The sequence below is a fragment of the Squalius cephalus genome (assembly GCF_949319135.1).
Source record: "Squalius cephalus genome assembly, chromosome: 5".
Taxonomy (NCBI): Eukaryota; Metazoa; Chordata; class Actinopteri; order Cypriniformes; family Leuciscidae; genus Squalius; species Squalius cephalus.
Genome location: NC_137126.1, coordinates 31,527,273 through 31,543,373, shown reverse-complemented (window position 1 = coordinate 31,543,373; position 16,101 = coordinate 31,527,273). Strand labels below are relative to the sequence as shown.

The 16,101-nt window shown below is 38.2% G+C and overlaps 1 protein-coding gene across 1 annotated transcript; it reads right to left on the bottom strand.

Moving 5' to 3' along the window:
- Positions 1–1,097: 1,097 nt before the first annotated feature.
- On the bottom strand, positions 1,098–13,267 carry LOC307158432 (myosin heavy chain, fast skeletal muscle-like). Its single transcript, XM_079870995.1, has 41 exons — positions 13,240–13,267; positions 12,951–12,990; positions 12,550–12,768; positions 12,274–12,417; positions 12,033–12,189; positions 11,926–11,953; positions 11,707–11,818; positions 11,455–11,547; positions 11,262–11,325; positions 11,069–11,167; positions 10,889–10,992; positions 10,661–10,799; positions 10,420–10,538; positions 10,174–10,323; positions 9,918–10,088; positions 9,473–9,773; positions 9,294–9,364; positions 9,043–9,130; positions 8,806–8,923; positions 8,589–8,712; positions 8,349–8,485; positions 6,667–6,922; positions 6,334–6,576; positions 6,047–6,223; positions 5,803–5,948; positions 5,629–5,719; positions 5,148–5,537; positions 4,931–5,057; positions 4,225–4,343; positions 3,942–4,138; positions 3,675–3,858; positions 3,406–3,571; positions 3,160–3,284; positions 2,747–3,055; positions 2,425–2,628; positions 2,213–2,338; positions 1,952–2,122; positions 1,711–1,815; positions 1,536–1,631; positions 1,327–1,458; positions 1,098–1,209 (listed from the first exon to the last, which is right to left on the bottom strand). The coding sequence occupies exons 3-41, from the start codon at positions 12,754–12,756 to the stop codon at positions 1,189–1,191; spliced, it is 5,811 nt and encodes a 1,936-aa protein (XP_079727121.1). The 5' UTR covers positions 12,757–12,768; positions 12,951–12,990; positions 13,240–13,267; the 3' UTR covers positions 1,098–1,188.
- Between the last annotated feature and the right edge of the window lie 2,834 nt (positions 13,268–16,101).

Below are 16,101 nucleotides of genomic sequence, written 5' to 3'. Positions count from 1 at the left end.
TGACATAATTGAACAGAACATAATGTTAGTATTTGTAACCCAAAGGTGTTTGTTTACTAACTAAAATGTAAAGGACGATGTCCACCACTACACTGTGCAATTCAGTGTTAAGAAATAATTCAAGTTGTATTTTTATTGCCTGTTTATTCAATTTACAATATTTATCCATATATATATTTTTTTTTTATTATTATTATTTAAAAATGCCTAGGTTGTGTTATTGAGAATAATTTACTTCAGTATTTAATTAGTGGAAGTTGATTTGTTGTAATTAGTTATAATGGTTAAAAGCTCATTGTTATATTAAAATACTTTGTTGAAGCTATAATTACCGTATTTTCCGCACTATAAGGCGCACCGGATTATAAGGCGCACCTTCAATGAATGGCCTATTTTAGAACTTTTTTCATATATAGGGCGCACCGGATTATAAGGCGCATAGAATAGAAGATACTGCAGTCAAACGTTTGACTGGGTTTGCGTTATGCAGTGGTCACCAACCTTTTCAAGCCTAAGATCACATCCAAAGTCCAAATGTAAACCAAGATCTACCACTTGCAAAAAAATATGAAAAAACAAGTTGCTGAGCTGTAAAACCTTGTTTATACTCGACGCGTCCGCATGAGCGCGAAGGTAATAAAAAAACTAATATCCGTCTGCTCGGGCAGATTCGGCTCAAAGTCATGCATCTCCGGATGCGAAGATGCATGACTTTGAGCATTATCTGCCCGAGCAGACGGATATTAGTAGTATATCTCATCACACCGGCACCCAGTTTGCGCGTCTAAATCAGTTGTATGGTCTGGTGTTCAGTCTAAAACAAAATAGTTGCGTCAAGTATAAATGCCTCCGTTGCCAGGCGAAAGTATAAACAAGGTTTAAGTCAGCGGTTGTTTTATCCATATATAAGGCGCTCCGGATTATAAGGCGCACTGTCGTTTTTTGAAAAAATTAAAGGCTTTTAAGTGCGCCTTATAGTGCGGAAAATACGGTAGGTCTTATTTGAGGAGATTTCTGTATATGAAAATAAATGTAATACACATGAAAAAAATACATCAGGATGTATGGAGAAGAGAATGAAAAAAAGCAATGGAAATAAAAGAGAGGTTGATGAATATAATATTTTATTGAGCAATTGCACCAATTGCAGAGAAAAATGGGAGCTTGTGACAGTGAATGTGAAGGTTTTCACTCTGCTGCCTCTTTGCTCTGAAAAAAAGGGTAAACAATTAAAAATATCTGTACGAATATAAAATGGAACAATTTATGGTCAAATAAAAGCTTTAAAATGTAAGTATATTTGAAAAATCATTTGAGAAAAATTACCTTTCCAGTATCACGGCTCTTGGCTCTGAGCTTGTTGACCTGAGACTCGGCAATGTCAGCACGCTCCTCAGCCTCCTCAAGCTCATGCTGCACCTTCCTCAACTTGGACAGGTGCGTGTTTGCTTGTTCATCCTGCAAAGTCACATACAATTATATCAGTACCTTAATATATTTACAGGGTGTTTACAGTTCTCAAATGAGATACTCACAGCTTCTTCAGCCTGTCTCTTGTAAGCCTTGACCTTCAGCTGAAGCTTGTCAACCAGATCCTGCAGTCTGTTGAGGTTCTTCTTATCCTCCTCAGTCTGCAGATAATGAAAATGGATCAGACTAGAACATAATCAGATTATAGTGACCTGAATTTTATAACACATTTTTTTTTACCTGGTAGGTGAGCTCCTTGACTCTCCTCTCATATTTGCGGACACCTTTAACCGCATCAGCTCCACGTCTCTGCTCTGCCTCAACTTCAGCCTCAAGCTCACGGACCTATGGTTAGTGGGAGATATTATTAAACTCATTTCACTCCAAAAAATGTTTAAAGATGTTTAGAGACTTCACACTGTCCACATCAACACTGTGAACATCAGAATACAGGCGAACATCAGAATAAAGGCAATCTTACTCTTGACTCCAGTTTCTGGAGTTGTTTCTTTCCTCCCTTCATGGCCAGATTCTCAGCCTCATCCAGACGGTGCTGCAGGTCCTTCACTGTGACCTCCAGATTCTTCTTCATTCTCTCAAGGTGAGAACTGGTGTCCTGCTCCTTCTTCAGCTCTTCTGCCATCATTGCAGCCTTTTGCATTAATACAGAAAGTTATTAGATCCACATTTTTTTCAAGTACACAAGTGTCTTTTGAAACATTTGGCAGCTACTGTTGCTCACATCAGTGATGGCCTTCTTGGCTTTATCCTCTGCATTTCTGGCTTCCTGTACAGTGTCATCAACTTCACTCTGGATCTGAACAAGGTCAGCCTCAAGCTTCTTCTTGGTGTTCAGAAGACTTGTGTTCTACAAAATGGAAAGCAACAGTTTGGACAATTTAAATGGTGCTCTCAATTTCCTTAATTTCATTGTAAAACTAAATATGCCCTTACCTGAGAGTGCAGCAGCCCAACACGCTCACTGATATCCACCAGCTCTTGTTCAGCCACTTTGCGGCCTCTCTCTGTCTGCTCCAGAGCAGCTCTCAGCTCCTCAATCTCAGACTGCATCAGAGTGTTTCTGCGCTCCACCATGGCCACCTGCTCCTTCATGTCTTCCTGTCCTCTCTGGGCATCATCAAGGTGCAGTTGGGCATCCTGAAAATAACGATAGCTTTAGAATAAGCTTTTGATGTATTTTCTGTTGGCTTTTTATTAACAAGTTGGATTATACAAACATATTAATACATCACAAAGTCGAACAGAAGTCAAATACCTTGAGTTGTCCCTGAACGTTCCTGAGCTGTTTCTGGGCTTCAGCAGCCTGGCGATTGGCGTGGCTCAGCTGAATCTCCATCTCATTAAGGTCTCCCTCCATCTTCTTCTTGATTCTCAGGGCATCATTCCTGCTCCTGACTTCAGAGTCCAGGGTGCCCTGCATGGATTCAATTACTCTCTGGCTGTTCCTCTTGATCTGGTCCATCTCCTCATCCTTCTCTGCAAGCTTCCTGTCAATCTCTCCCTTGATCTGGTTTAGCTCAAGCTGGACACGAAGAATCTTGGACTCCTCATGCTCCAGTGTACCCTATGACAAATAAAACAACATTTAAACATCAAAATAAAATTATTCATTAACAACACAGTGTGATGGTTCTAACAATAATTCCATATTGATCTTCAGATACTCACTTCAGCCTCCTCCAGGGCGGTCTGAATCTCTGCCTTCTCAGTCTCCACTGTCTTCTTGGCCTTTTCCAGCTCATGGATGCTCTTACCAGTCTCACCTATCTGCTCTGTCAAATCTGAAATCTCCTCTATAAAAATAAAAAATATTATCTGTAATCATAATCACATGTGTTTACTTTTTAAAGCGCATTTTGAATTAGAATATTGAAGTCTTTTCATTCTTCATTTCTCAGTCGGTTTTGTTCTTACGCTGCAGATTCTTGTTCTCTCTCTTGAGGGTCTCCAACTGATCCAGGCTCTCCTCATAGGAGTTCTTCATCTTGAACAGTTCAGTACTGAGTGAACGAGCCTCTTTCTGGGCACCTTCCAGCTCTGCCTGACCTTCCTCATATTTCTGCTTCCATTCTGCCAGGACCTTTGGTGAAGATATTTCAGGATCAGGTTCATTTAACTTGTAGCATGCTGAAGCATACTTTTAGAAGATAATATCATATCACAGAAAGATATGATTTTTTTACCTTGTCAAAGTTCCTCTGTTTCTTGTCAAGGTTAGCAGCCAAACCGTTGGCTCTCTCCACATCGATCATGAGGTCCTCCACCTCACCCTGGAGTCTCTGTTTGGTCTTCTCCAGAGATGCACATTTGGAGTTCACGGCCTCAATTTGTTCCTCTGCCTCTTGCAGACGCTGAGCCAGCTTCTTCCTGTTAAGTAAGTCATATTATTTTGAATTCTAATCTATAAAATAGCTGTGAAAATTGAAAAATTGATACAATAATATACATACTTGGACTCTTCAAGCTCCTCAGTGCGCTGGATGGCATCAGTTTCATATTTGGTTCTCCACTGAGCAACCTCACTGTTGGCCTTTGACATTCCCCGCTGCAGCTCAGCCTTTGCCTCCTGCTCTTCCTCAAACTGCTCACGGAGCAGGTCGCAGTCATGGCGGGCTGATTGCACAGCATGGGCCAGTGCGTTCTTAGCCTAGGAGACAAAGTCACATAATATTAGCTTTTCTCTACAGTAAAGTAATTGACAAGTATGTGCATGCTTTGATTATGCTGTATTACCTTAACCTCCTCTTCAATATGCCTCTTAAGCTCCTCGATTTGCTGAGTGAAAGCTTGTTTGCCTCTGGTGAGCTGAGAAACCAGAGCCTCCTTCTCCTCCAGCTGACGCCCAAACTCACCTGTTAAAATTTTCACTATGTCAATTCAATTCAAAATAAACCATTTATTAATATGAGAAAAGCATTTGCTACACAATTAGGCTGGGGAAATTGATTACATCATCATATGATGCAGTTGTGACCTAATAGTCAGAGATTAGGACTTTTAACCCAAATGTCACGGGTTTGATTCTCAATACCAGCAAGAAACGACTGAGGTGCCCTTGAGCAAGGCACCCAACTAAGGCCTCTAGTCAATTGCTCCCTGGGCGCCGCAGTGAATGGCTGCTCACTGCTCCAGGTATGTGTGTTGCTGATGTGTTCACTACTCATCGCTCCTAATGTGGGAGCACTAACTTGGATGGTTTAAATGCAGAGGACAAATTCTGAGTACAAGTTACCATTCTTGGCCTTCATGTCACTTCACTTCATTTATTTTATAAAAACATAATAAATGAGCATTGAGAATGAGGTCAAAGGATCATGTGAATATGTTACATGGAGGATGATTTACTTACACTAATTGTTTATCTGCATTTGTTAGTGGAGAAAAAAAAAATGCTGTATTATTTTGTTTGATATTTTTGAGATATTGTGCCATTACTTACCATTTTCAGTTTGAAGTCTTGCTCTTTGAGCACTGAGGTCATTTATCTGGCGAAGGTTCTCGTCATTCTTGGACTTAATTTCACTAAGTTGGTCCTCAAGTGTGCGGCACATCTTCTCAAGATTAGCCTGTAAACACAATTGATTTGATTATTCGGAATCTTAACCACATTTGTTATATTTCCTAATTTGTTTAGAAACCATTTTCCATTTTCAAACCTTTGCTTTGGCAACAGCTTCCATGTTGCTGGAAAGATCATCAATCTCCATTTTGAATTCGCTCTTCTCTTTCTCAAGCTTCTGCTTGACACGCTGCAGGTTGTCGATTTGCTCTCCCAGCTCGGCCACACTGTCTGCCTGCTTCTTGCGGAGGGCAGCAGCAGTAGCTTCATGCTGAAGGGTGGACTCTTCAAGATCACGACGCAGCTTCTGGAATTCAGCTTCACGCTTCTTATTCATCTCGATCTGAGCAGAAGTGGCTCCTCCAGCCTCCTCAAGCCTCTCACTGATCTCCTCAAGTTCCCTGGAGAGATCAGCTCTCTGCTTCTCAACCTTGGCACGAGCAGCACGCTCAGCCTCGATCTCTTCCTCAAGTTCCTCAATGCGGGCCTATGGTGGAAAGTAATTCATGATATATTATTAGTCTTTATTTTACCTTTACCTTTAACAGCATTTAAAAAAAAATTTTTTTTTTAAATACCTGAAGCTCCTTGATCTTCTTTTGGAGTTGAGCACCCAAAGATTGTTCATCTTCTATCTTGCTAAGCAGCTGGCTTGTTTCAAAATCTTTCCTAGGGGTGTTCAACAATAAGTAGTTTGTAAAAAACAATAACACATCAAATAACGGTTTTAAAAGATTTCATGCTTTAATTACTTTTTTATTTTCTCCTCAGATTGCTGCTTGTCATTCTCCAGGTCCATGATGGACTCTTGGGCTAATTTCAGGTCTCCTTCAAGCTTTCTCTTGGCTCTTTCCAGGTCCATGCGGAGCTTCTTCTCTTGTTCAAGGGAACCCTCAAGCTACAGGACAATGTTAAATGATATATATATTATTTTTGATCAAAGTAAAAAAGACTGTTGATTTAATGAATTAATGACATGTTTAATTAGAAACTCACATCATCAACTTGCTGCTCAAGCTTTGTTTTGGATTTGGTCAGGGTGTTGACTTTGTCCTCCTCGGCCTGAAGATCATCCAGTGTCTGCTGATGTGCCTCTTGGAGGGCTTTCTTCTCCTTCGTAAGCTTGGCAATGCTCTCATCCTGAGCTGCCATTTCCTCAGTCAAGTTCTTAACCTGTATGATTTTTGTTTTGTTTTAAATAAGCTTATATTTTACAATTTATATTCTACATCAACATATAAGACAGAGATTAAGTCTAATCTTAAACCAACTCAATCTCCAACCTTATTCTCAGTGGCATGTTTCTCCTTCTCCACTTTAGCCAAGGTGAGCTCCAGGTCATCAATGTCTTTCTTCAGCTCAGAGCACTCATCCTCCAGTTTCCTCTTCTTGGCTGTCAGTTCAGCATTGATTTCTTCCTCATCTTCCAGTCTCTCAGTTGTCTCTTTGAGTTTAGCTTCAAGCTGGATTTTGCTTTTGATCAGACCCTCACACCTCTCCTCAGCATCTGAGAGATTCTCAGATTCCTGTTAAACACAGGTTGCTATATCATTGGAAACAACATTGCTCAATTTAATGGAGCCTAAATTCAATTAAATCAATTCAAGAATACTCACAGATGCTACTTGCAGCTGCAGATCATTTTTCTCTTGCAGCAGCGCTACCATCTTCTCTTCAAGCTCCTTCTTTTTGGCTTCAGCCTTGGCAAGATCTACTTTACATTTTGCAAAGTCCTCTTTCATGGTTGCCAGCTCCTTCTCAGTCTCGGCACTCTTCAGCAGAGGCTTAATCTTGTAATAAACCTTCATCCATGGCCAGTGTTTGACATTCATGAATGAGCGGATGTTGTATTGGATGGTGTAAATGGATTCCCTGTGAATAATTCATCATTAAATGACATAAGTGTCATTATTAACCGTTTGTACAGTTATTGTTGATACCACCTTTATTCATGCAATAAGATGGCAAAAGTACTCACTTCCCTTACTCAAGTAGAAGTAGCCTACAGAAACTTGTGTTAAAAAATACTCTGGTAAAAGTAGAAGTACTGATTTAACTTCTTTACTCAAGTAAAAGTAACAAAGTACAGGCATGGAAATTTACTTACAGTATAAAAGTAAAAGTAGCCTTGCGAATGACAACCATTTTTTATGCAAAGCTACCTGCACCACACAAATGTTACTAGAGTGCAAGCTGAGAAACTTAAGTGGATTTGGAAAAAAAGGTTCTTTATATGCCATTGCCTACATTTTAAATGGATATCTGCCAATAGGCCTAAAACATCACATAGTCTATATGATTATTGTGACAGGGACTCCAGGTTAATAAGATTCTGACTGAGTAGCAAGATATTCATTCAATTGTGATTCTGTGAGAATTCACAGATCCAGTTTCTCTTTTTAAATCTTCCTCTTAACATTTAAAGGAATCTACATGTATGTAATGATTTCCCGCGAATGAATGACGCCGAATCTGTCAGTTGCCTTATTGTAGTGTTGCGTCAAGTGCAACGTATATTCCCACAATTGACCGTTCGCAAAGACCCGCCCCCTTTAGTTACCGTTGCTATGTCTGACAAGCGACGCCGTTCTCACACGACACATCATATTCTCACCATAGACTGTAAGAAATAGGTTCTCACGCAGTAAAAAATACATCGTAGAGCAGAGAGGACACTGACAACACACTAACAGACAGGACAGACCAGGTTATTTTTTATATGAAACAAAGTCTCACCTTTCAAATTTAGTCATTTTTTAAAGAAATTTATACCATTTTGTGTCTCTTTAATGTGTCTGACAGATCGATCAGTTAAAGCTGCTCGTGAAACGATCATCTCTTCCTTCTAGTTAATTTATAGCATCAAATAAACATGAATGAACATAAGAAAGAATGTTGTTTTAACCAAAAGGAAAAGACGGAAAGACGTCGGTACAATTCGTTTTTCAAGTTTAAATCCTCCAATGTTAATCTACTATCTCTCCTAACTGCTTTGTCGGACAAAATGGTGGATTATGATTGGTCAGATCGCCTGTCAATCAAACTCCCTGCGAAGGGTTGATGACGTGAAAAATAATAACGGTAACTCTTAAATTATTTGAAACTAAAGTAACGAGCCAATTTTGTAAAATGTAAGGAGTGCCGATAAGTAGGCTAACGATATTCGTGTTGAAAATGTAAGGAGTAAAAGTAAAAAGTCGGAACAAAATAAATAGTAAAGTAAAAATATCTGAAAAATCTACTTGAGTACAATAACAAAGTATTTGTACTTCATTACTTCCCATCTCTGAATACTCACCTCCTTTCCATCATCTTCACAAATTCCCTCCTCATCACGTAGCCACGGCAGAGAGCCTGAGTCATTGTGACCAGAGTAGCCAGTTTCTCATCACGCATCTCCTCAAGAACACCCAGAAGACCAGCTTTGAAGAACACCTGAATTCATGTAAAACAGTAAATCAAAATATATTGATTTACCTGTATAAGCTAAATGATCATGATCACTGAATTTTTGAAAGTTGTAAAGCTGAATATGAACCTTTGTGGTTCCAAATCTGTACTCGTCATGATTCACGTCGATGGATCCCAGGAGTTTCTCACTGGCCTTCTTGTTATCCATAAATTGTCCCTCTGGGATAACACTGGCATTCAGCACCTTGTATCTATGGAAGATGGGAAGCATTTATTAAAATTATTTATATCTTCTAATATAGAGCTTCCTACAGGAATTTATATTTTCATATGGGCCCATTTACCTCTGTTTGAAGTCACCATAGAGGATTCTGCTGGGAAAACCCTTTCTGCAGATTCTGATACCCTCTAATACACCGTTACACCTCAGCTGGTGGATAACCAGGAAGTTCTCCATGAGACCTATAACAAACAGTTTACATAATAAACTTGGTAAATTAATGTTATTATTATTATTACATACATTAATCATTAAATATTGTCTTAATATGAGAATATCTGTAAGCCCTTTATTACTTTACCTGGAGTCTTGGACTCATTGGGAATCAGACAACGCACAAAGTGAGGGTGGGTGCTCCTCAAGTTTGTCATGAGCTTGCCCAAGTTCTCCTGTTTAATCATGAAAAGATTTAGCATTCTTACTCACATTCTCTCAGTTGTTGATGTATTATTTTTCTGACCTATAGTCAAGAAACTCATGTACAATCACTGCTTTCAATTGCATCATTATTCATTTAGTCATTTAGACATTTAGTCTCTAACAAAGACATACTCTGAACTGAGAAGACACAGTCTGCATGGAGCCACCCTTCTTCTTGCCTCCCTTCTTGCCGCCACCAGTCTCTATTCAGATAAAAAGACAAAATAACACATATAAAGTAATAACAAGAAAAGAGTTCAAACCTGAATCAAAGTTTGATTAAAATGATGTACATAATACATAATACATACCCTCAACAACAGGTGGGTAGAGAGTAACCAGCAGTTTGACAGAAGACTTCTGGTACAACTGCACAACAGAATCATTTAGTGGATCCTTGTTCTTGTCCAGCCAGCCAGAAATGTTGTAGTCCACAGTTCCAGCGTAGTGAACCAGGGAGAAGTGGGCTTCAGCCTTGCCTTTGGCAGGCTTTGGTTTCTGGAAAGCATTGTTCTTGCCAAGATGCTGATCATACAGCTTGTTCTTGAAGGAAGTGTCTGTAGCCTTGGGGAACATGCACTCCTCTTCAAGGATGGAGAAGATACCCATGGGCTGTTTGTAAAAGAATGTTGTTTAATTATTAGGCAAGGCAAGGCAGAAAAATAAATAAAAAAAATAAACTTGCCTTGCCTATTACAATTTTAAGATTTCAAGCATAAAAATTGGAAATTAATAAGTTGATACACCAGTAAAAACCTTCTCAATGAGCTCAATGCAAGCAGCCAAGTCCATGCCGAAGTCAATGAACTCCCAAATAATGCCCTCCTTCTTGTACTCCTCTTGCTCCAGCACAAACATGTGGTGGTTGAAAAACTGTTGCAGTTTCTCATTGGTGAAGTTGATACACAGCTGCTCCATGCTGTTATACTGGAGGAAGAAACAGAACCATTTACTGACTTCTGAATATCACTCAATGTGCCATTCAAAAAATAGATAAAAGAATCATTCTTACATCAAAGATCTCAAAGCCAGCAATATCCAGCACACCAATGAAGAAGTTTCTTTGTTGTTTTGTGTCCAACATCTGGTTGATACGAATGACCATCCACAAGAACATCCTCTCATAGATAGATTTGGCCAAGGCACTAACAGAGTTGTACACCTGTAAGTAGAATAGAGTGGATATTTTATTCTGCTTCTGCAATAATTAGCCAGAATTTGAGGTTAAACACATGGCATGCTGGAAATGTTACTCTACCTGTGGTACGGTCTGGCCTTTGGTCACAAACTCATTTCCGACCTTGACTCTGGGGTAGCACAAAGCCTTCAGCATATCAGCAGAGTTCAAACCCAGAAGGTAGGCGATTTTGTCAGCGTCTGCAATTAAAAAAGTTGCCTTGAAAACTAAAACCACCTCTTTCTTTGTGAAAATAGAAATAAGGATCTCTCCATTCAAAGCAATGCATGTTATGACACACATTAGTACAATGTAGTCTCACCCTCTGTGCCATCAGGCTCAGCCTGCTCCTCACGCTGCTTCTGCTTGAACTTCATGTTGCCATGATGCAGCACAGCTCCAGTGAACTTGTAGATGCCCATTTTCTCCTCATTAGTAAAGCCCAGAATGTCAATAGCAGTCTGAAAATTACAGAGAAGAATGCACTCTAGGATCTTTTCTGCCATATATAAGCATACAGTATGTCAATATTCAAATAGCAATGACTCACATCAGTAGCATCCAGCTCCTCTTTATCATCAATGCTGGCCACTGTGATCTGACCCTGACTGCACATTGGGAAGTCATAGGGGTTGGTGGTGATGAGCGTCATGTCTGTAAAATACACAGCATTTATGAAAGAGCATCTTACAATATTATCTGAAACATTTAATGAAATTTGTGCACCTACCAATCAGCTCAGGCTTATGGTTGGTCATCATCTGGTAGAAGATGTGGTAGCCTCTCTCATCTGGAAGCTGGAATGACACTCTAGACTTCTCCAGCAGATCTGTTGAGAGAATGTACTTGAGTCACAATCATCTGAAGAGTGACAGAATCAAGACAAGTGTTCAGGATGGATCAATGAAATCATGTCCACCTACATGTCTCAATGTCAGCACTAGCCAGTTTTCCAGTGGTGCCGAAGTGAATTCTGATGAATTTACCCTGTTTAAAACAAAATAACAAAATATTATTATTAATAATGATGATAATAATAAAACAAAATATCTTTATAGAAAAATCCAACACAACTCACTAATTGAACTATATGTAAATAAAAAGTGGTTAACTTACAAAACGAGAAGAGTTGTCATTTCTCACAGTCTTGGCATTACCATAAGCCTCAAGCAGGGGGTTGGCAGCAATGATCTGGTCCTCAAGAGAGCCCTGTGATGTTTGAAGGGGTTTCAGTTTTTTGTTTTTTTTTCATTTATTTTCTATGTAATGACTACTATTTATAGGCATTTCACAAATTCACATATCATGTGAGATGAGTGTAAATCACCATCATTCAAAACAATATGTATGTAGTTTTATATCTCATACCTGCATTTTGCCAGGAGTATCTTTCTTCTTTTCACCACCTGCCACTGCAACTGTGGCAAAGTACTGGATGACACGTTTGGTGTTCACAGTCTTTCCAGCACCAGATTCTCCACTGGTTTATGAGAGATCAGAAGACATAAGATGATAAGACATGTGGAAGTTCCACAAGAGGGAAATTTAACTGTTTTCAACAACTCTAAATGAATGCTTGATACATACGTAATCAGGACAGACTGGTTCTCTCTGTCTGTTAATTCAAAGTAAATAATGTTTTAGCAATTGTTTTATAAAAAACATTAATTCAGATCTCCTAAATCAGATCTTACCAGTCAGCATGAACTGATATGCGTTGTCAGAGACAGAGAAGATGTGGGGTGGGGCCTCCATACGCTTTTTGCCTCTGTAGGCAGACACCACTTCTGCATCATACACTGGGAGCCACTTGTAGGGGTTCACAGTTGCGCAGAAGAGTCCAGAGTAGGTCTGAAATGAGCAGAGACGTGGTCAGATTGCAACAACACAGACAAAATTAGCTTAAATGCTTTTTTATGTTGTTTCAGAACTTACGTAGATCATCCATGCAGCATAACGCTCTTTGAGGTTATACAGCACAGAGGCTTCATTGAGATGGGTCATCATGGCCATGTCCTCAATCTTGTCATACTTGGGAGGGTTCATTGGGTAGACGTCATCCTCCTTTACTGTTCTCTCCTATGAATTTGATCAATTAAATAATAGATAGACAAATATATATATATGTGTGTGTGTGTGTGTGTGTGTGTGTGTGTGTGTGTGTGTGTGTGTGTAGGACATTGTGCAATATGAGCATCTATTAAAATTTACCTCCTTAGTGTCAAGCAAAATAACTGTGGCTTTGCCACCTTCTTTGCTCTTGATTGTTCCCTTGAGGTACAACTCTTTGACATCAGCCACATAGCAGGCAGTCTTGGCATCAAATGGTTTGCTCTGAGCCTCGATTCTCTCTTTCTCAGGCTTACGGAGGTAAATGGCAGCTTTGCCATAAATGGCCATCTCTGCGTCCGTACTCATGGTGGCAGTTTACTTCTGGAATTTAAAGAAGAGAGAAAAAATTACTCTTATAACATTAATGTGTCTTGTTTTCCCTATAATCCCTATAATTACGGTTACCTACAGTGAATCCAAAAACAATATCCTTTTTATCCTTGATTTCTGAACAGATTTTTTGAGCTGGTCTTGTATTTACAGACACTAACATCAATTACCTTGTCAATCTTCCACAAGTACTGATGAATTCCCTGCACCCTGTAATATGAAGATATTGAAAATGAAAGCTGTGATTAAAGATTTATTATAAACTATTAGCAACATATGTCTGAAATATTTTCACTTCAATTACGTTCAACTTGGAAATCTAAATTCCACTTAATTTCTTTGTCTGAATAGTTATATGCAAAATGTCTACAGTAATATTATACAGAAAGATATGCCATGGTTCTCTAACCTAATCTAATCACTGCATACTCCCTGCAAAGAAATGAATGACCATCTTACCTCAAACGCAAACTTGGCTGGTCTTCTGAATGCAAAGTCTCCCCTCCTGCCACTTGTTTTTATACTGCATTTGCTGTGCCAGCAATGCAAAAGTTAAATATGGCTAACACCAAATATGGCTATTTGAGTCAGTCTAAGTTAAGGAATTGATCTGATAAACCATTTGGGGTTTGCGAAAATGAAAACAGTAAAGGTGTAAATAAATAACTACCCCTTTAGGATATGTTGCTAATTTGTTTTTAGAATTTTTTAAAGAAAATTATTTCTCTAACCTCTAGCAGAATATGTACCAACAGCTGTTGTGTACAAGTGTACACGTTTTTATCTTCAAGTAAAACAATTTATGAAGCAATACGTACATATTGTATTTAGAGATTGTACACTGAGGCCTTAAAAAAAAAAAATTATAGAACATGTTTGGCACATATGACACACGAAGCAGAGGTAACACGTTGAGTCTTTTTTAGGCTTGCTGTAAATTTAAAGACCATAAATTTGTATTCTAGTTATGTGTTGCTTCATCGACATTGGTCTATGTGTGAAGATCCTTATGTATGATGTAAAATGCTTTTTATAAAAAAATATTAATAAATACGCATGATTTTTCAACTATTTCAAGAGCTAAAAAGTTAAATAAATTATGTATATAATGTATTTAACAATGGAATGCAAAAAAATAAAAAAGCAAAAAACAATACAAGGTTATTAAACCACTATCAATTTTACTAGCTATTAGTATTAAACATTATTATATTAAATAATTTGCAATATCATGTGATACCAATTATGGTAAATGTATTAAATTTATTAAACTAAACAGTCATTTATGTAATTTTTTTAGCTATGTTTCTTAGATCTAATATATTTAAGGGGCACACTTTTTATTTATGTATAATATTTTATTTATGTTTATATTTTATTGCTTTATTTGGATGGTTTGCATTCCATTGATAAGATAATTCAGCTTTCCTGGTCTGGTTTATACAAAAAATAATTTGCAAGTTACATAGCTACACAGTCTAATATAGGCTGAGGTATAACTACATGCTTGTTTTTTGACTCTATAAATCATAAATATAAAAAAATAAATAAATAAAAACAATATTAAAGCAGTATGAAAGGGTGTTGAATAGGCCTATTTTCTGTTTTTATTGATATTCATAATGAAGAGCATTTGCGTGCACAGTGCACTGATTGCGTTTAAAGCCTATGTGTAAAAGTGGAAAATGATTTTAATTAAAAAAATTATAAGCTCACAATTGTTTTTGTCCCACTGCGCTTCAATAGTACAGTTTACTTAAATTGATTTACAATCTGACTCAATTGTAAGGAAAAAAAGTATATATCCCAATTTGGACTTGATAAGTTTATATCTCACAGTTCAGACAGTTTTTTTCCTCCCAATTACGAGTTTATATATAGCCTAGTATATATATATATTTCTCATGATCTTGACATAAGTTCTTTTCTCGTGATCTAAATTGCGATGACGAGAAAACAATAAAATAAAATAATGAATGGACTTTTAAGCTTTCGTACATTTTGGATAGTTAAAAACACCTCTCCCGGTTTGAAAACGCCCCAAAATTTCTGTAGCACCTCTCTGCAGTACACGAGATCCAGGGGGCGGAGTTGGATCCAGATCTAAGGGGTGGAGATTGATAGGTTTAGGGGTGGGTTTAGGGATCAGGAGGTGGAGGTTAGGTTTAGGTATATGTAAGGTGGGAGGACTTGGATCTGGATCCAACTCCTCCCCCTGGATTTCGTGCTCTGCAGTGAGGACGAAACGCCCCCCTTTTTGTTGCGTAGATACTTGTAGGCTACTTTGGCTTTCACTACTGATGCTGACGTATGTCAAAATTCTCTTGTCGTGCCAGATTTCACAGTCGGGCACAGTTGCTTTCCCCCGTCTAAAGGTCATGACTCCTGACTAAAGGTATGGGAAAGAACTTTATGACGACAATGCTCATTGGTTTAAGCAGTGAGTTATGAGTTATTGTTGACATCTAAAATAATATAATTTAAATTACCGATACTTTAGGTGTCTTGATCATATTCGTATAAAAGCAACAGTGTTTAAATTACATTCAATTTATTAGCGACAAGCACATAGAGTCACGCGATATCCGCCTTTGATCTCGTAGGTGTCTGAAGTGAAGTGAGAACATTTTTTACAGTCTATGAGTGAGAACTGTAGGCCTACGTCTTGACTGCATAAAGTGACTGCCTACTCTCGTTTACGTTTAATGTTTTTTTTTTGCTCACTATCCAACCAATAAATGGTCCTTCACAGCCTGCTAGCTACCGTATATAGTCTTTGAAGATAGGAAAGTAACGCTTCAGTAAAGTTGATAAGTGAGTGAGATCGATTTGCTCACTTAAACTTAAAAGGTTAGGCCATAATATTAAACCTGCCAGTTTTGTTCATGGGTTCATCTAGGCTAATTGCCTCCTCTTTTTTTTATTACTTTTTTATTACACTGACACAGCCATACAGTAAAAGAGCTTGTGCTGACATCAACAGATGCCTTTGGTGCTTGTCCCTGTAAGGAACTATTTATGGCACCAATGGAGTTTACTGCCTGGCTACTTTGGGGGAGCTCACATGACTGCAACTAATTTTTAAATCTTAAGTATTTGGATGACACCAAAAAATAGCCTATTAATTTGTGTGCATTTCTTACATCAATGTTCTGTAATCTGAGCCTTACCAAAGTCCCTCATACAGTAATTATATTAATACATATTTTTTTAGTTTAATGAAGTCTAATAACTTTTAATTTGCCTGTTCACATTTATATAGTTTTTACATGTTGTGCATATGCAGTAATCTGAACTTTCAATGTGTAAACTGTACATTTG